The sequence below is a fragment of the Oncorhynchus mykiss genome, chromosome 28 (assembly GCF_057628025.1).
Source record: "Oncorhynchus mykiss isolate SJ-2025 chromosome 28, ASM5762802v1, whole genome shotgun sequence".
Taxonomy (NCBI): Eukaryota; Metazoa; Chordata; class Actinopteri; order Salmoniformes; family Salmonidae; genus Oncorhynchus; species Oncorhynchus mykiss.
In genome coordinates, this window is record NC_143049.1 from 1,828,223 (window position 1) to 1,849,093 (window position 20,871).

Consider the following 20,871-nt stretch of genomic DNA (forward strand, 5'->3'; position numbering starts at 1 on the left):
CCTTTCTGAGCGGTATGGCGGCTGCGTGGTCCCATGGCGTTTATACTTGCGTACTATTGTTTGTACAGATGAACGTGGTGCCTTCAGGCGTTTGGAAATTGCTCCCAAGGATGAACCAGACTTGTGGAGGTCTACAAGAGGTCTTAGCTGATTTCTTTTGATTTTCCCATGATGTCAAGCAAAGAGGCACTGAGTTAAAAGGTAGGCCTTGAAATACATCCACAGGTACACCTCCAATTTACTCAAATGATGTCAATTAGCCTATCAGAAGCTTTTAAAGCAATTACATAATTTTCTGGAATTTTCCAAGCTGTTTAAAAGCACAGTCAACATAGTGTATGTAAACTTCTGACCCACTGGAATTGTGATACAGTGAATTATAAGTGATCTGTCTGTAAACAATTGTTGGAAAAATGACTTGTATCATGCACAAAACTATAGTTTGTTAACAAGACATTTGTGGAGTGATTGAAAAAACGAGTTTTAATGACTCCAACCTAAGTGTATGTAAACTTTGGACTTCAACTGTACACACACACACACACACACACACACACACTACTAGTCAAAAAAATGTGGACACACCTACTCATTCAAGGGTTTTACTTCCTGTTTACATTGTAGAATAATAGTGAAGACATCAACATTTTGAAATAATACATATGCAATCATATAGTAACGAAAGAGATTGTTAAACAAATCAAAATATAAAATATGTGTTAGATTCTTCAAAGTAGTCACACTTTGCCTTGATGACAGCATTGCACACTCTTGGCTTTCTCTCAACCTGCGTCATGAGGTAGTCACCTGGAATGCATTTCAATTAACAGGTGTGCCTTGTTAAAAGTTCATTGGAATTTCTTCCCTTCTTATTGCGTTTGAGCCAATCAGTTGTGTTGTGACAAGGTAGGGGTGGTATACAGAAGATAACCCTATTTGGTAAAAGACCAAGTCCATATTATGGCAAGAACAGCTCAAATAAGCAAAGAGAAACGACAGTCCATCATTACTTTAAGACATAAAGGTCCGTCAATCCGGAAAATGTCAATAACTTTGAACGTTTCTTCAAGTGCAGTCGCAAAAACCATCAATCGCTATTTATTTAGAATTCAAGGCACACTTAACTACCATGGCTACCACAGCATTTCGCAGTGATATACCATCTATCTGGTTTGCGCTTAGTGAGACTATTATTTGTTTTCAACAGGACAATGACCCAACAGGGCTATTTGACCAAGAAGGAGAGTGATGGAGTGCTGCATCAGATGACCTGGCCTCAACAGTCCCCCGACCTCAACCCAATTGAGATGGTTTTGGATGAGTTGGATTGCAGAGTGAAGGAAAAGCAGCCAACATGTGCTCAACATATGTAGGAACTCCTTCAAGATTGTTGGAAAAGTATTCCAGATGAAGCTGGTTGAGAGAATGCCAAGCTGTCATCAAGGCAAAGGGTGGCTACTTTGAAGAATCTAACATGTAAAATATATTTAGATTTTTTAAAACACTTTTTTGGGGTACTATATGATTCCATATGTGTTATGTCATAGTGTTGATGTCTTCACTATTATTCTACAATGTGAAAATAGTAAAATAAAATAAAAACCCTTGAATGAGTAGGTGTCCATACTGTACATATCTGCCACACTTCTTGATGGCCTTGCTGATCCTACTACCACCAGTCTCACTTGTTGTTGTCCTTACTGCTACTACTACTACCAGTCTTACTTCTTGATGTCCTTGCTGCCGGCCCAGTATCCTCCGATGGCCACCGTCCCCACAGCCATGAGGAAGATGATGACCATGTTGTAGTCCAGAACAGGCTCGCTCGGGGCGTACATGGCCACCTCTCGGCCCTGTCCAAACGTCTGCAGGGGACAGGAACATGGCATTTGGGTCAATTTATTGATATTTGTTAGTCACGTTAATTGTCAAACATTAAGTTTGTTTGAACAGAGTCACATACAGGAAGGAGGATGCAACATGCCAATCGCGGCAGATAAAACATGTCATAAATAGAACTGACCTGGTACCTTAATGCTTTCTCTACATGTTAGAGGCATCTCTGATCTATAAGATATATGCTTTACTGAACATTGCACAATCCCACATTGTGCCTTGCTGAACAGTGTTGATGTAGCCTGGTCCCAGATCTGTTTGTGCCATCATTCTACTCCTTGACGGTCCTTGTCATGTCAAACAAGCATGATGGCTGGCACCTAGGCTCATATTGGTTGGTCTCCCCTCTCACCTTACTGATGTCCAGCATGTCAGTGTAGCTGAGCAGCGCCACAGGGATGTCAATCTTCTCATACTGAGTCTTGTTTCCTGCTGGTGGGGTCTTATCAGGAAAAATAAATTAGCAAATACTGTACAGAAGCAAAAGCCTTTTAGAAAAATCTATATTCAATCTATTATTCATACACCAAGTAGGCTACTAGGACAGATACACACGATGACCTACAGTCACCTCCAAAATAATTGGCACACTTGACAAAGCAAAAAAGACTGTATAAAATAAATAATACAAATACTGTGCTATATTGTGTGCTAAAATTATATTATTTTATACTAATGCAATTGCTCAGAGAAACAACCAGAAAATAGGTGTCAAAAGTATTGGCAGCCCTGTTTTCAAAACTCCGGCATATTTTTCAAAAATATTTCATGAATTTGGAGAACACATTGGGAAGGATCTTAGACCATTCCTCCAAACATAATATTTCCAGATCGTTGATATCCTTCAGTCTGCACTTAGACTGCCCTCTTCCATTTAAACCACAGATTTTTTAAATCAGGTTCAAGTCAGGAGACAGAGGGCCAATGCAAAATGTGGATTTTGTGGTCAATTAACCATTTCATTGTGAATTTTGAAGTGTACTTGGAGTTATTGATCCACAAGTTTCAGCCTCCTGGCAGAATCAGACAGGTTTTTGGTTAAAATATCCTGGTACTTGTTAAGGTCAATGGCATCAGGAACTCTTCCAAGGGCCCCAGGACCAGTGGAAGCAAATCAGCCGCATACAATCAAAAGATCCACCACCATATAGGCAGGTACCAGTAGTTATGAGGTTATTTTCAGCATACTTCTTTTGATGCCAAACCCACCACTAGTGTACGTGGTTTTGAGACTTAGTGACCCGAAGATACCAAGTTTTGTAATTTTCAACTTTGGCTCTTAGATTTTTCTTTGACTCCCAAACCATCTTCTTCACTGTGCATGGGGACACTTGCATCCAATACCAGGCAAGTTGACCACTGTTCCAGTGGTTTTAAACTTCTTAACTTCTTAATTATTCTTGTTGTACCTAATGCCTGATTTATGAAGACGAACAACCATTTGTCTTTTCTTTGCCTTTTCTCATGGTGATGGATGACATACGTTGTACATGTGTGTTACCAAGTTTTCATACCCCCAGTGAAACTGGAAGACATACTGGAGGCCACAATACAGTACAAACTGAGATTACATTTTTTTTTTAAAGTAGAATGTTATTGCAGATTTCATTTTGTTTGATTTAATTTCTAAGAATCTTTAGGGGTGCCAATAATTTTGACACATCTTTGAGAAAACATATATTACTTCTTAAACTAAATCTATTTCTCTAAGCAATTGTATAATTTTTCATACAATATAGCTCAGTATTTATATCATTTATTTATACAGTCTTTTTTGCTCATCTTTATCAAGGGTGCCAATAATTTGTGGTGACTGTATAACCTGAATACTAAGGTGTGTTCAAATGCTCTTATTCTGCTTCCAAGCCTATTAGAACTGCAGTAGTGAAGATCAAAGGAAACAGGAGAGATAGCTAAAGAACATAGACAAGTATGGAACCACAGGCTAACATGATAGGACTTGCTGAATGATATGGTTTGACTCTTACTAGCCTGTCTTTTCTGAATGATATGAGTTGATTCATGCCAGCCTGTCTATGATATGAGTAGTCTCTTACCAGCTTGTCTTTGCTAAATGAGTTGACTCTTACCAGCCGGTCTTTGCTGAATGATATGACCAGTAATGTAGTTGTAAATGCTGATTGCCATTCGCGGTAAGTAAAGTTGCGCTCCCTATACTTTCAATGCCTTTTTTTCTGCCGAAGGTGGGTGAACACAAATGTGGTTTTACCCTCCAATACACCATTGGATATGACTCTTACCAGCCTGTCTTTGAAGAAAGATTCACCTCTTACCAGTCTGTCTTTGCTGATGATGAGCAAGCCTTTAGCTCCGTTGAGCTGGGCCAGGCGGACCTTCTCGTAGAAAGTGCAGTTCCCCCTCATTACCATGGGGATACGATTGGTGAAGCCCCCCTCCGGGACGTCCGACGAGGAACACAGGACTGACGGTGTCAGGTCATAGATCTGGAGACGGGACTGGAGACAAAGGATAGGTTAACAATGGGGGGCGCTCGCAATGTTTCAACTTGTCAGGGCAGCTGTATTTTGAGAGTATCCAGCATAGAGCACAAACACACACTACTGTTTGTCCGACATCTCTCAGGAATTTAGGTTACTCCACCACTTACTGCTTTGTCGAGGTGCTGAGGTAGACGAGCCCACTGGGAGTTGAAGAAGATGCAGTAATCTTTTCCTTTGCTCTGGCTTTTGTTTCTGAAATGGGCCATGCCATATTCCCCGACAACCTTGCATAAGAGAATGAAAATTATTAACAGACAGTGGTCAGAAGAACTTAAGATGTTTCAGAGACTGGCCTAGACCTTGATCATGACTCTCAGTTCCATTACATTACACATAAGAGTCATTGGACGAAGGTGTAATGTTCAGACCGATCCCCGACACTCAATCGGAACCAGTGGAGGCTGCTGAGGAGAGGACAGCTCATAATTACGGCTGGAATGGAGTCAATGGAGTGGTATCAACCACATGGAAACAACGTTTTTGAGGTGTAGGATACCATTCCATTGACTCTATTCAAGACATTACTATGAGCCATCCTCCCTTCAGTAGCCCCCACTGGTCTGAACATTAACACGCATCATTTGCGGTACGGTTTTGGAAGCATAAGGACCGTATCCTTTAGAGGTCGGCCGTTTAATCGGAATGGCTGATTAATTAGGGCCGATTTCAAGTTTTCATAACAATCGGAAATCGGTGTTTTCGGACACCGATTTGGCCTTTTTTTTAAAAAATGTAACGCCTTTATTTAATCTTTATTTAACTAGGCAAGTCAGTTAAGAACACATTCTTATTTTCAATGACGGCCTAGGAACGGTGGGTTAACTGCCTTGTTCAGGGGCAGAACGACAGATTTTCACCTTGTCAGCTCTGGGGATCCAATATTGCAACCTTACAGTTAACTAGTCCAACGCAATAACGACCTGCCTCTCTCTTGTTGCACTCCACAAGGAGCCTGTTACGCGAATGCAGTAAGCCAAGGTAAGTTGCTAGCTAGTTAACGATCCCTGTACAGGGATCAACATCAGGGGAAATTTCAGAGTGACAACTAAAAATACAACTTCGTAACATTAAACATTCTTGAAAAGGCAAGTGTCTTACACCCTTCAAAAGATTAGAATCTTGGTAATCAAACTATGTTTTCCAATTTAAAATAGCTATTACAGAGAACAAATACCATGCTTTTGTTTGAGAAGAGCAATCAACAACAGAAACATTTTCCGCCATGACAGTTTTTACACATTTACATCTGAAGGTAAAATGATGACTTACATTCTGATATTTTGCTCTTATTTCTCTTCCTGAGGGTCCCAGTGATCAAATGAAGTGCCGTTTTCTTTGAAAAAATCAATTTTTATAGCCAAAATCGAAACATTTTGTAAACTGTTTGTGCCATGAATTCCATCTCTAGCAATTTTTTTACGGAGCATTTGACGTGATTACACACCGTAAACAATCGTTTATCTAGTCATGGTTGGTTTCAGTGCATTCATCTGGATGTTTGCAACACAGCCAAACGTCATTGTTTTTTTTTTTGCGGGGAGTATTGACCAAAGTGAACTGATTTGAAGACAACGAGCAATGACTACCTTACGCACCAATAATTTTAGCGAAGCTTCATTGATTGACTATATTTCTGCCCAATGATCACTGATCTTCTTGAAATCTAGCTGGGTAGATAGCCAATGAGCTGAGGTAAACGCCAGTATGTAATGGTTTTGGGTTGGACCACAATTCCTTGTTTGTAATCGCACGCGCAAGGAACTCCATTCTCGCCTTGACGATCAGAGGAGTTGCTGTAAGGCTTTTTACGCGCAGCTGTATTTCGGAAAGTTGTAGTTTCAACGATTTCATTGAAGATATCATGGCGAATAAATCAGGAAAAGCGAAGTCAAAGTCTAAAGTGAAAGTGAAAAAGTGAAAGTGAGACAGATGTTTTGTTTGAGGAATCTTGGAGTGTTATGATTCAAACGAACTGAAGAGCTGTGTCTGCGAGGACAGGACTTCTGGACGGGTAAGTGCTAATGCCGTTTTATGAAATATAAAAAAAAAAATATATATATATATATATATATATATATATATATATATATATTTTATATATAAAAAATTTACAAAATTTAAAAATTGCAATGAAATGTGTGGTTTGTTTGTGTGTGTGTGTGTGTGTTGGTTTGTTTGGGTTTGTGTGTGTGTATATATATGTATATTTATTTTTTTCCATGTCAGATTATATTTTCCATTTTTTTATTCAAATGGAATGGAGTAGAACAGCAAACACACACATGGCCACTGCGCCTGCTACTCCTCTTCATTTCCATATGAAATAGCCATTGGGTGCTAGGGGCGAGTGCAGGCCCACAACAATGACCGGAGTTGAATGGAACAGCACTTCACCTTAGTGACTGTTCCCTCTGCTCTATACAATACATATCTGTTTATTTTATGTGATGATAAAAGGCTCATACAATACAAATATTTTTTTTATGTTTTCTTTCACAGTGATAGCGACTCCGACTGGGAGCCCCCGGTGCCAAGCTGCCCGCTCTACCTCTGCCCCCAGTGGTGTTCATATGCCACAGTTCATTACTGCAGGCATGACTGTGCCTCAGGGCCAAAAGGGCACAGCATGGAGGCGTTGTTGTGTTCTGTGTCGCATGAAATGCACCACTTGTTCAGTTTGCCTCTGCTTTACATCAGAAAGAGACTGCTATGGGACAGGGCACAGGCAGCAAAATATTATGACGAGGACTTCCAAGGCGTGTACTGTTTTTAACAAATATTTATTTTCTAATATTTTTTTTAAAATTGTTTTGTGTGTGTGTGTGTGTTAGAATTGCTTTTTGATATGTTGTATATAGTTATTTGCACTGCTGTATATAGTTATAGGTCATTTCACCAATTCGGCCACTTGGGTACATTTGGGCAACTTGTGTGGGACACCTGGGTGACTTCATGCTAAATGTCATGTAGCTCATCCATTCCTGAAGTTATCAGTCTGAAACTTTGCACATCTACAGTTGCCCTCTTGTGTTATCCATCAAAATTATCTCCAGCATCCTATCTGACTGTGTGCCTATTCTAGTACATGTGAAAGATGAAACTACAACAATAAAAAACAGAAAACGTATGCTCTTTCTTTCTCTTTTCTTCCACCATATCTACTGTGTTATATTCTCCTAGATTCAATTAACATTTCCACAAACTTCAGAATGTTTCCATTCAAATGATACCAAGAATATGCATATCCTTGCCTCTGGGGCTGAGCTACAGGCAGTTAGATTAGGGTATGTCTTCAGGCGGAAATTGAGAACAAAGGGATGCAGCCATAACAGGTTAAACTTATCTTATAAAAAACAATCAATCATAATCACTAGTTAACTACACATGGTTGATGATATTACTAGATATTATCTAGCGTGTCCTGCATTGCATATAATCTAACTGAGCATACAAGTATCTAAGTATCTGACTGAGCGGTGGTAGGCAGAAGCAGGCGCGTTAACATTCATTCAAACAGCACTTTCGGGCAGTTTGCCAGCAGCTCTTCGTTGTGGGTCAAGCATTGAGCTGTTTATGACTTCAAGCCTATCAACTCCCGAGATGAGGCAGGTGTAACCGAAGTGAAATTGCTAGCTAGTTAGCACGCGCTAATAGCATTTCAAACGTCACTCGCTCTGGGCCTTGGAGTGGTTGTTTCACTTGCACTGCATGGGTAACGTTGCTTCGAGGGTGGCTGTTGTCGTTGTGTTCCTGGTTCGAGCCCAGGGAGGAACGAGGAGAGGGACGAAAGCTATACCGTTACACTGGCAATACTAAAGTGCCTATAAGAACATCCAATAGTCAAAGGTTAATGAAATACAAATTGTATAGAGGGAAATAGTCCTATAATTCCTATAATAACTACAACCTAAAACTTCTTACCTGGGAATATTGAAGACTCATGTTAAATGGAACCACCAGCTTTCATATGTTCTCATGTTCTGAGCAAGGAACTTAAACGTTAGCTTTCTTACATAGCACATATTGCACTTTTACTTTCTTCTTCAACACTTTGTTTTTGCATTATTTAAACCACGTTTCATTATTTACTTGAGGCTAAATTGATTTTATTGATGTATTATATTAAGTTAAAATAAGGGTTCATTCAGTATTGTTGTAATTGTCATTATTACAAATAAATAACAATTTCAAAAAATTCGACGATTAATCGGTATCGGCTTTTTTGGTCCTCCAATAATCGGTATCGGCTTTGAAAAAACATTATCGGTCGACCTCTAGTATCCTTCATATAAGCAAGAAATCATTTTCAAAAAAAACTACAGATTAAATTGATACACACTTTTACAGGGTTAGTGTTCCCACACAGCCATATCTCCATGTTACAGCACGTTTACGGAAGACAGAGGGACAACCTGTGCTAATTAGCTTTCTAGCATGCTCCAAACACCTGTGTAACGGAAGAAGGCCGCCAGAAGCGTGTTGTCACCAAAAATATACTGTCGGCTGCAACTGTGATGAAGCCGGTTATAACACTGTACAGTAAGTGTATATTTTGCATTTGACAAATTATTTTTGATGTAATATTAAAGTAAAGGGCTTTATGTTTCTAGAACGGTATCTAAATTGGGAATCGATACACGTTTAGATGGAGTATTTGGCTGTCAGAGCCAGTCTACCTCTGAAAATAACAAGGTCCTCGGACTTTAAAGTGACAATCAGCAGTAGAAACAATAACAAAGGCGTGTCCTCGCCCCTGTTTCGGTAAAAAGCTGATGATAGGGCTGGAGAAATGTAACCACCCTCAAATTCATAGACAGAGCTATGATGCAAGGACTGACAATAATGTTTCTACCATGTTTTGTGCTGCTACCATGTTGTGCTGCTGCCATGTTGTTGTTATGTGGTGTTGCTACCATGCTATGTTGTCATAGGTCTCCCTTTATGTAGTGTTGTGGTGTCTCTCTTGTCGTGATGTGTGTTTTGTCCTATATTTTTAATCCCAGCCTGGTTGTGAATGAAGTTGTCAAGGAAGTGAATTTGTGTTAATACAGGACCTATGGAGCCTCTGGTTCACATTTCCAGAGCAAGCCTAAATTGTCTTTAAGACTGGCCACACTAACGTTAACTGTGGGTGCAGTACTGCATCTTTCCAACACCAGTTAGTTAACGTTAGCTAGCTAGCTTTACTCTTATGCACAAGCTTAGCTAGATATTTCTCAAAGTGACAATACCAGCAGACACGATATGAGAGGTGTATAATGAATTCATCTTAAACCACCGCGATACTTCAACTATCAAAGTCATATTACAGAAGGATTTACAGAGGACGTCTAGCAGACCCTGAGTCGCGCAGCGGTCTAACATGCTGGAACAGACCGCCCGCATGCGTCTTCGCGCGCATGTTGATTTCGTCCACCCACACTAGACGTGATCACGACACAGGTTGAAATATCAAAATAAACTCTGAACCAACTATATTAATTTGGGGACAGGTCGAAAAGAATTAAACATTAATGGCAATTTAGCTCGCTACCTTTCTGTTGTCCTGGGATATCAACATTTGGTTGTTATTTTACCTGAAATGCACAAGGCCCTCTACTCTGACAATTAATCCACAGATAAAGGGGTAAACTGAGTTAGTTTCTAGTAATCTCTCCAACTTCTGGCTACTTCTTCTTTGGGCTTTATATGGTGGTTGGCAACCAACTTTAAGGTGCATTACCACTACCAACTGGACTGGAGTGTGGACCTCAGTTCATCGTTCAATCACCCAAGTGGGTAAATGCTCCTAAAAACCAATGAGGAGATGGGAGAGGCAGGACTTGCACATGTCAAGTGTCACACATAGAACCAAGTTCTATTTTAGCGTCTGGATACACAGACGCTCGTTGATGCACACACGATGCAAGCGGTGTGGTCAGCATGTAATGCACTACATCGCAGTGCTAGAGGAGTCATTACAGACCTGGGTTCAATCCTGAGCTGTATCACAACCGGCCATGATCAGGATTCCCATGTGGCAGCACAGAATTGGCCCAGCATCGTTAGGGGACTGTTCGTTGTAAAAAACAATTTGTTCTTAACAGACTTGCCAGTTAAATAAAGGTTAAATAAATACACAATAAAACGAGCCCTGTGTAGCTACGAATATTCTCAGCGCCCTACTGTACCTCGACTAACCTGTATCCCAGCACATTGACTTGGTACAGGTACCCCCTATATATAGTCTCGTTATTGTTATGTAATTTTCTTGTGTTACTTTTTGATTTGATTTTGTTTATTTAGTAAATATCTTCTTAACTCTATTTCTTTAACTGCATTGTCGGTTAAAAAAAGGCTGCATTTCACGGTAAGGTCTACCTACACCTGCTGTATTCCGCGCATGTGACAAATAAAATTTGATTTGTACTCAATCGTTGGTGTATGTTAGCATGCACATGTAACGGATGTGAAACGGCTAGCTTATTTAGCGGTGGTGCGCGCTAAATAGCGTTTCAATCGGTGACATCACTTGCTCTGAGACCTTGAAGTAGTAGTTCCCGTTGCTCTGCAAGTGTCGCGGCTTTTGTATGTAACGATGCTTCGTGGGTGACTGTTGTTGATGTGTGCAGAGGGTCCCTGGTTCGCGCCCGGGTATGGGCGAGGGGACGGTCTAAAGTTATACTGTTACACACACTAATTACCTCGACAAAAGTACGAGTACTGACTGTTTAGATTGTTTTACAGATTAAGGTCACATTATATTAGGTGGATAGACATGAGACCAATCTCACCTGTTTTATGAAAATAACTGCCCAAACCAGGTTTAGCGAAGCCTTCATGCTGCTTAGCTTATTGTTATCTCCCAATTACCCGCACAGCTCCCGCCCATATTATCAAATGCGTTTATCATTGGTTGATTTTGATCCAGCGCCGAGGTACATACATTTTGATTGGTTTACATCGATGCCAATGAAATTATTTTGATAAAATCCAGGTGTTTTATGTCAGCATGTTAGCTAAACTTGTGATTTAAAATACATTGAGGAGTTAAAATTGGTCTAAAATAGGCTAAATTTGATTTAATGTATATAGAAACAACTTAAAACAGAGGAGCTAAAAATTGATTATTTTGCTTCTTCCGGGTCAAAGGTTGGAGTTCGAAAGGCGTAGCTGGAACAGTTTAAAAATGGCGGTGAGTCAACCATATCTTCTATAAACTTTTTTAAATCGTCGTAAACTATTTATTGACTATTGTATATTATTTACTTAGCGATTGAAAATACGTGTCTCTTTCAATCCAGCAACAGTATTCTGGTAACTAGCAAGTGAGGGCAGAGTAGACATATTTGGGAGCGTGCTAATTAGATTGCATCGTGTTGTCAATGAAACCGACTAAGCAAAAAAAATATCTCTTGAAACCCCGTTGGGACGTTGCAGATGACGAGAATATATTCAGCAAAACGTGCAACGTTAGACCACATAAGAACATTCCGTATAGATATAAAAATAAAAAAAACATAATCATCAAATGAACTCAAGTTGTCTGAGAATGATGGGCCGTCTACTTCAAAAATCTAACAGGGCAGTTCATACAGGCTGCAGGAGGTTGTGGAATATTTGGTAGGCTTTTATACTGAACAAACATTTTAACGCAACATGTAAATTGTTGGTCCCATGTTTCATGACCTGAAATAAAATATCCCAGAAATGTTATATACGCTCCAAAATCTTATTTCTAAAATGTTGTCCACAATTGTTTTACATCCCTGTTAGCAGTGCTTGACTTGGGATGGAAGAAGTGCAGGAGCTATCTTTTTCCAAATCGGTCCATTAGACTATGTTCACTGAAATTCACAAATGACATTATGCTGGACAGACCTGATTATTTACTGTTAACAGGTTATACAAATTTTCCATGACTTCTAACCAAATGTTCATTATTATTATAGCCTACATGAAAAAGTAAGTATTATTGGCACTGGAAGCACTGAAAGCTGCTCTGTGTGATGTAGACATACCACCTTCTACAGTGGTTGTGCCCTTAATCAAGGCACTTAGTCCCCCACATAGAGCTGCACTGTTAGTCACATGCTGTTAACATGTGGTCAACCCTCCATCTGGAGAGGTCCTGGGTGTGCAGGCTTTTAACATTACAACCAAATACTTTTGTCTTTTATAAAATTATTCCCTCATTCAATTAAACAGGGATCAAATGGATACGGTAGGCTACTTCAAAGCAAGGTATCTAACTAGACATGTTTATATATAAGGCTGAAATATTAATGTTTCTGGGGAGATCTATGCACAGCAAGTTTTGTCAATTAGGCTACTCTTAAAAATATTCTAACGTTGTCGCAATTACATGGCTAATGTTTAATAGAGGAGAATCCCAGCTTTCCAAATGTGCAGATGTATTTAGGCTCTACAGTGCTGGTGGAAAGGCAACAATGAAATTAATGCTTAGCTATAGTTAACTAGTAGCAGTTGTCTCGCTAGGTATGTTTTGAATTGGTGATCTAGTCAGTCTGTCGTTATTTTATACCTGCTTCTGAAATGTCGCTCTCTCTCCTCGGGCAACGGCCCACTCGCACTGGCACACACGCAGCACCATAGACCTGCACTGAAGGGTCATTCCGATATTGGCTGATATGTAGTTGTTTAATTGATTGATCATTTTTAAAGTGTGCTTTCATGAATTACATTAACAATTATGAAACTAATTTCCATGACTTTTCGTGACCCTACAAACCCTCATTTGACAATTTGGAACAGTGCATCATGCCATTCAAGCTGGCACATTTTCAATCTGCACAATCCCGAAAAGCCTACTGGCACACACATATTCACAGATTAGAGGCAAATAAACTTGAACTAAGCGGAATCAAGAAATGAATACCCACTTTCCATTGCTATTCAATGAAGATTCCACTTTGATCAACCTTTTTTGCCTTGGTGTGTGCATCTGGAGCCAGTGATAGGCTATTTTAGTTTTTTATAGAGGAGCCGGTATGCAATTCCCCCAAAATTTGAAGTGTCGGTACAGCCTTCAAACAGCTCCCGCCCAAGTCAAGCACTGCCTGTTAAGGAGCATTTCTCCTTTGCCAAGATATGCCACACCTGTTAGGTGGATGGATTATCAAGAAGTTGATTAAACAGCATGATCATTACACAGCTGCACCTTGTGCTGGGGACAATAAAAGGCCACAATGACACAGATGTCTCATGTTTTGAGGGAGTGAGCAATTGGTAACAGCTGTTGCCAGAGAATTGAATGTTACTTTATCTCCCGGTACTAGCTACTCACTGTTTATTATCTATGCAGAGTCACTTTACCCCTACCTACATGTACATGTTACCTAAATTACCTCGATTAACCTGTACGGTATCCCCTGTATATAGCCTCGTTATTGTTATTTTATTGCAATTTCTTTTTTCTTCTTGAAAATGCATTGTTGGTTAAGGTCTTGTAAGTAAGCATTTCACGGTAAGGTTTGGCGCATGTGACAAATACAATTTGATTTGATAAGCCGACCACCAACGTCATTTTAGAGAATTTGGCAGTACCTCCAACCGGCCTCACAACCACAGACCATCTGTAACTACACCAGCCCAGGACCTCCACATCCGACTTCTTCACCTGTGGGATCGTACGAGGCCAGCCACTAGGAACGCTAATGAAACTGTGGTTTTGCACAACCAAAGAATTTCTGCACAAACCATCTCAGGGAAGCTCATCTGCATGCCCTGTCATCCTCATCCGGGTCTTGACCTGACTGCAATTAAGCTTCAGTGGGCAAATGCTCATCTTCGATGGACATTGGCACGCTAGAGAAGTGTGCTCTTCATGGATGAATCCCGGTTTCAACTGTGCCGGGTAGACGGCATGTATGGCATTGTGTAGGCGAGCGGTTTGCTGAACAAAGTGCCCCATGGTGGGGTTATGGTATGGGCAGGCATAAGCTATGGACAATGAACACAATTGCATTTTATTGATGGCAATTTGAATGCACAGAGATACTGAAATACTGTGACGAGATCTTGGTAGCCGCCATAATGCACGGCCCCATGTTGCATGGATTTGTACACAATTCCTGGAAGCTGAAAATGTCCCAGTTCTTCCATGGCCTGCATACTCATAAGACATGTCACCCATTGAGCATGTTTTGAGATGCTCTGAATCAACGTGTAAGACAGTGTGGGCCAGTTCCCGCCAATATCCAGCAACTTCGCACAGCCATTGAAGAGAAGTGAGACAACATTCCACATGCCACAATCAACCGCCTGATCAACTCTATGCGAAGGAGATGTGTCGCGCTGCATGAGGCAAATGTTGGTCACACCAGATACTGACTGGTTTTCGGCTCTTATGCCCCTACCTTTTTTTGTAAGGTATCTCTGACCCAACAGATGCGTATCTGTATTCCCAGTCATGTGAAATCCATAGATTAGAGCCAAATGAATTGATTTCATTATATGAACTGCAACTTAGTAAAATCTTAGACATTATTGAATGTAGGGTTTATATTTTTGTTCAGTGTACAAGCATCCAAATTAATTAAAAAAAAACCTGGGGTGTATTCATTACTCATATTCTGTTGAAAAACGCTTTGCAACAGAAACCGTTTACGCCAAACATAAAATGTTTTGCAACGAAAACTAGTTTATTAGACAAATTCAGGCAGTTCCCTCGTTCCGTTTGGTTCTTCAACGGTTTCCGTTGCAAGACGTAATGACTACACCTCTGGACAACCAGAAACTGTGCATTTATCAATAAACGTGAAAAACGGAGGCGCAGTTCCTATTAGTGGCCAACTCAGGGGACTGCATGTACCAAGGGTAGATGCAAAAAAATGTCAGTGGATAATTTCTTCCATTAACTCTAGCCTTTTTGGATTTGTTTGCCACTTCGTGGCAATTCTGGGTTAATAATTTTGAGCAGACTTTATGCGTTTATGTGGTGAAATAGAATTAGAACTGCCCGCAACCTACGAAGTAAATTGGAGCCAAGCAACCAGCATAGCAACGGACGCTTTGGTTCATTACGTAATCCGGTCAGAACGTTGCAAATTCTAGCAACAGACCTTGCAACACAATCTTATTTTTTTATTTTTTACTTAGCAACACAATCTAGAGCTCATCGAATCCCATTGTGACGTAGAGGGGGACACTATTTGGCATGACAGCCCCCTTCTTGACATTCTTTTCCTGCGATAGTACACTTTTTGCCATGGGGCGTAGAGAAAATAACCAGGTTTCCATCTAACCTTTTTATGCGAGTAAAGTACATGTTGGATTAAAAAAAATGTCATGACAGGCCTAAAGGAAATAGCTAATTTGTCTGTAAACTTTCCAAGTGTCAACAAAACACTCCAGACAAGGTGGGATCTTTTTGTGTCAGTAAAATACATTATGCAAGAAAATGCGGTGGAAACGCTTTTATGAGCAAATATTGATATAATAACTCAAGGTATTTGGACCTACTTAATTCATTTTGATCAGTAGTTACACCTAATGGTTATTTTTACTTTAAAATTATTATTGCAGATTTACCTAATATACTTGTTATTCAAACATTATTGAATTGATAAATAATCATTAGAAATTGTCAGGTTGACAATGTATGTAAGTCTTCATGTCTCTAACATAACTGGGTCAAATACCTCTAAAATGAATAAATTACTCCTTTCCAATTAATATATATGATCTTCTTCTGGTGACATGATGATCAATGCTTGGCTGCCTAATTATTATTAGATTTTTGAAACATTTGATGAACCTTTATCTAACTAGGCATGTCAGTTAAGAACAATTTCTTATTTACAATGGCAGACTACACCGGCCAAATCCGGACAACGCTGGGCCAATTGTTCGCCGCCCTATCGGACTCCCAATCACGGCCGGTTGTGATACAGCTTGGTTTCGAACCAGGGTGTCTGTAGTGACGCCTCTAGCACTGAGATGCAGTGCCTTAAGACCGCTGCGCCACTCAGGAGCCCCGATTGACCCCCCCCACCCTGAGCTCTTATGTCCATAATAATGTCATCATGTACTAGGCTACCCGTACTGTATCTGCCAGTTGTTAGCTAGAGTGCACGTGCCAAGACCAGAGTGGGCACAATCACCATTTATTGCAATTTTTTTATTTTCTAGCAGCCAGGGGCCCTAAGCGACCGTTTATTTCGCTTATGCCTGGAACCGGCCCTGCATAAACTTATCCTAAACCACCTAATATATCGTCCACTATCTGTTCTATAGTTCTTACAAATTGAAAATAGGTGTCTTTCAATCTAGTTACAGTCTTCTGACCACTACTAGCGAGAGATGGAATGGGTTGAAATCTTTGTTAGCGTGAGGTTCAAACTCATGATTGGTTCATCGCAGCGTGCTAAATAAATATACTAAATGTTTTCCTTTCAGGACAGAAACCAGGACAGAAACAAGGAAGGAGAGAAGAAGAAGAAAGAGAGTATCTTTGACCTGTCAAAGTACATTGATAAACAAATCCGTGTGAAGTTTCAGGGAGGACGAGAGGGTAGGCCTAAATCACAGTTTTTACCTTTTGATCTAGCTATTGAAAAGAAAGTGAAGATAACATTTACTTAGTCCTCTTCATTACTATGTGAAAACATGCAGCTTTCACAACAGAACACTGACAAACTTTTGCCTGTGTGGAAATGCTGTTCCATGACTGGCCACAGTCCTCATCCTCTTCTCTAGTGTTCTTCTCCTTGATTCCATTCAAGATAATAATCAAAATGTATTTGTCTCAGCCAGTGGAGTCCTGAAGGGGTTTGACCCCCTGTTGAACCTGGTATTGGACAGCACCATCGAGTACTTGCGGGGTATGTAGTAGAAACTAAATCTTGCTTGTATGACCTCATATCACTTCTACAGAAGTAAAAATGCACTGCTGGGTTTTTGAGGAGACTGTTGCCCACAGACTTAAATGGAACACGTATGTGATGTAGCCCCTCAGTAAAAAAAATTGACAATGAAACCAAAAGGTCATCCTTTGCCAATTTTATAAAGAAGGTTGTGTTGGGTCATTCATGGTGAAGTTGCACATACTATCAATGACCTCTGGCCTGTTTTGTCACTTCCTTCTGTTGTTTCCAGATCCTGACGACCAGTTCAAGTTGACTGAGGACACGCGGCAGCTGGGCCTGGTGGTTTGTAGAGGGACGTCCGTGGTGCTCATCTGTCCTCAGGACGGCATGGAAGCCATCCCCAACCCCTTCATCCAGCAGCAGGACGGATAGTCGGCCAGTCTCATTCCTCTCGGATGACCTCACAGTAGTCCAATTCCTGGGGAGTATGTCAATTGTATTTCCTTGATTCCTCGCATCCTCTACTTGCCTCCTTCGCAAAATGCATTGGAGAAGATCCGAGGGTGGGGAATGTAAGATTTACTCCGTGCTTTGAGAAGGAGACAAGGAGGGAGGATGTGAGGATTCAATTAAATATAATTGAGATTAACTCCCCTGTCCCATCTCCCCAAGGTGTACTTCATGTTTACAGCCCCACACGTCTTTGAGTCCCTATAATCAGGAAAATCATTTTGTTGTAATTTAATTGGTTTTGCCAACCTGAATATTGATCTAGCAGGGTATGGTGTGATAGCATGTATTTTGTTTATAACTGAAGAATAGTGATTTAAATGTTCGTTTTTGGTGGGTAAGTGTCTCTGACTGCAGATTTTTTGTTGTTGCTGTGATGGTAAACACTGAAAACGGTTTTATTACTTTTTACTACTGTTTTCCCAGTCAGGCCAGGATTGAACGATATGGCATATTATGTTTTTACGTTCCAAATGTAATACATTGACTATTTTCTTTATTCGTGTGTTTTGCGTTTTCTTTGAGCCTCAATGGAACATAGGGCACAACTGGAGTAAATAATTGTGGTTAATGAAACAGACCCATACACAAACAGACCCATACACAATCGCAGTGGCGATTTTAGCATTTAAATCTTGGTGGGGCAAAAAAAATCAAGTGGCATGCCAGCAAAGCCACAAGACTAAACATTAATTGCACTATAGCGGTGACAAACGGTGCCCACAAACTGTTAGGGCCTACATAAAGCTGTCCCAATATAAACAGACAATGAGAAGCTCTTACAATATTCAATAATTACATTTCTCTAAAACAGGTTATAGGCTATATGTGCACCACCAAGTTAGAACAGTAGGCAAAATGAATTAGGTTGAGGCACATTGAACACCGTTTAGGTCTTTGCGTGTCAAAAAACATACGTCATATAACACTATTTGACGTGTTAAATAAGCTTTTAATTTGACACGTCAAATAACACAATTCTATTATAGAATGTTGTGTGTGTGTGCTGAATTTGTACGTGTAAGCCAAGCACCAGCACCATGAGTGACACAACACTGAGCCAATCACGGCGTAACGCTCCAGATTTTGCTGGCTTGCCCTACCACCACAGAAAGCACTGAGCTAGGCTGAAACATCTGCATTTTGTCTTACTCAAGAAAACAAAAAAGAGACCATGTGTGTATGCAGCTTTATTAACTGAATTATATATATTTTACATTGTTTGCAAACTGATATGTGACATGTATTAATGCCAAATAACATGTAAAATAGGCAAGCCCAAAAAATATTATTTATTTGTTCTACAAATGTGGAGCTGCCCCATCTGCCCTGGATGACGGGTCGCCACTGATGCCAAGATGTCCAAGTTGTGGAAAAGATGTCATGTTTTAGTTGATGAAAATGTGACATGTTGCAATTGTGGTGGGAACCATGAAGCAACTACTTTGGAATGCCCGACAAGGGTGAAGGAGAATGAGGTGGCCAAAATCAGGGCTGTCCAGAGTGTTTCATATGCAGCGGTTCTTAAAAGGGTTGAGGGTTCAAATGGTGTTCCAGAAGAGTCCATGGTGGTGGATAAGCCTTCACTGCAGACTGCAGGGGTTGTCTTTCACCAGCAGGACCCAGATATTTCAAAGGTTAAGAAGGTGGACATTGTCACCTTTATAGCTATGGTGATTAATGGCACTGCCAAGGTGGAGAGAAGGTCCAGGAAAATAGATTAGTTATTGTGGGTGCGGTTCCTGGGATTGAAATATTTCTTGGCGGAGGAGTTGCATAGAGTATTGTCAGAAGCCATTTGGAGATTTGAAGGAAGAAGTGGGAGTTTGTTTTGTTTTTATCAATGTACTATTTTTATTTGGGTGGATTAGCTTAGTTTTCCCTAGCTTAGTTTTCCCTATCGTGTATGGATTTACTTTTTACCTTTGTAATATATCAAATCAAATTTGATTTGTCACATACACATGATTAGCAGATGTTAATGCGAGTGTAGCGAAATGCTTGTGCTTCTAGTTCCGACAATGCAGTAATAACCAACGAGTAATCTAACCTAACAATTCCACAACTACTACCTTATACACACAAGTGTAAAGGGATAAAGAATATGTACATAAATATATATGAATGAGTGATGATACAGAACGGCATAGGCAAGATGCAGTAGATGGTATAGAGTACAGTATATACATATGAGATGAGTAATGTAGGGTATGTAAACATTAAGTGGCATTGTTTAAAGTGGCTAGTGATACATTTTTACATCAATTTCCATTATTAAGATGGCTGGAGTTGCGTCAGTATGTTGGTAGCATGTTAGTGGTGGCTGTTTTAACAGTCTGATGGCCTTGAGATAGAAGCTGTTTTTCAGTCTCTCGGTCCCTGCTTTGATGCACCTGTACTGACCTCGCCTTCTGGATGATAGCGTGGTGAACAGGCAGTGGCTCGCTCGGGTGGTTGTTGTCCTTGATGATCTTTATGGCCTTCCTGTGACATCGGGTGGTGTAGGTGTCCTGGAGGGCAGGTAGTTTGCCCCCGGTGATGCGTTGTGCAGACCTCACTACCCTCTGGAGAGCCTTACGGTTGTGGGCAGAGCAGTTGCGTACCAGGCGGTGATACAGCCCGACAGGATGCTCTCGATTGTGCATCTGTAGATGTTTGTGAGTGCTTTTGGTGACAAGCCAAATTTCTTCAGCCTCCTGAGGTTGAAGAGGCGTTGCTGCGCCTTCTTCACGATGCTGTCTGTGTGGGTGGACCAATTCAGTTTGTCCGTGATGTGTACGCCGAGGAACTTAAAACTTACTACCCTCTCCACTACTGTCCCGTCGATGTGGATAGGGAGGTGCTCCCTCTGCTGTTTCCTGAAGTCCACAATCATCTTCTTTGTTTTGTTGACGTTGAGTGTGAGGTTATTTTCCTGACACCACACTCCGAGGTCTCTCACCTCCTCACTATAGGCCGCCTCGTCGTTGTTGGTAATCAAGCCTACCACTGTAGTGTCGTCCGCAAACTTGATGATTGAGTTGGAGGCGGGCATGGCCACACAGTCGTGGGTAAACAGGGAGTACAGGAGAGGGCTCAGAACGCACCCTTGTGGGGCCCCAGTGTTGAGGATCAGCGGGGTGGAGATGTTGTTA

General features: G+C 40.7%; 2 protein-coding genes across 3 annotated transcripts in view; one reads left to right on the top strand and one right to left on the bottom strand.

Annotated features, from left to right (window-relative positions):
• The window catches only part of LOC110508312 (signal peptide peptidase-like 2B), a 52,375-nt gene extending 41,004 nt beyond the window's left edge, over window positions 1–11,371 (bottom strand). Inside the window, exons 1-5 of one of the 2 annotated variants that reach the window (XR_016492950.1) lie at window positions 11,192–11,292; window positions 4,526–4,642; window positions 4,191–4,373; window positions 2,249–2,338; window positions 1,726–1,865 (exon numbers count right to left, since the gene is read on the bottom strand). Coding sequence is in view for 1 of the 2 variants with exons in the window: in XM_036966059.2 (XP_036821954.2) it covers window positions 1,726–1,865; window positions 2,249–2,338; window positions 4,191–4,373; window positions 4,526–4,642; window positions 11,192–11,239 (578 nt within the window). In the remaining variant the exon portion in view is untranslated. Of the gene's footprint in view, window positions 1–1,725; window positions 1,866–2,248; window positions 2,339–4,190; window positions 4,374–4,525; window positions 4,643–11,191 lie in introns of both variants that reach the window. The other variant, XM_036966059.2, reaches the window with a different exon arrangement.
• Window positions 11,372–11,504: 133 nt separating this feature from the next.
• Window positions 11,505–18,236, top strand: LOC110508313 (U6 snRNA-associated Sm-like protein LSm7). Its single transcript, XM_021588741.3, has 4 exons — window positions 11,505–11,592; window positions 16,818–16,932; window positions 17,171–17,242; window positions 17,517–18,236. The coding sequence occupies exons 1-4, from the start codon at window positions 11,587–11,589 to the stop codon at window positions 17,657–17,659; spliced, it is 336 nt and encodes a 111-aa protein (XP_021444416.1). The 5' UTR covers window positions 11,505–11,586; the 3' UTR covers window positions 17,660–18,236.
• The last annotated feature ends 2,635 nt before the right edge of the window (window positions 18,237–20,871 follow it).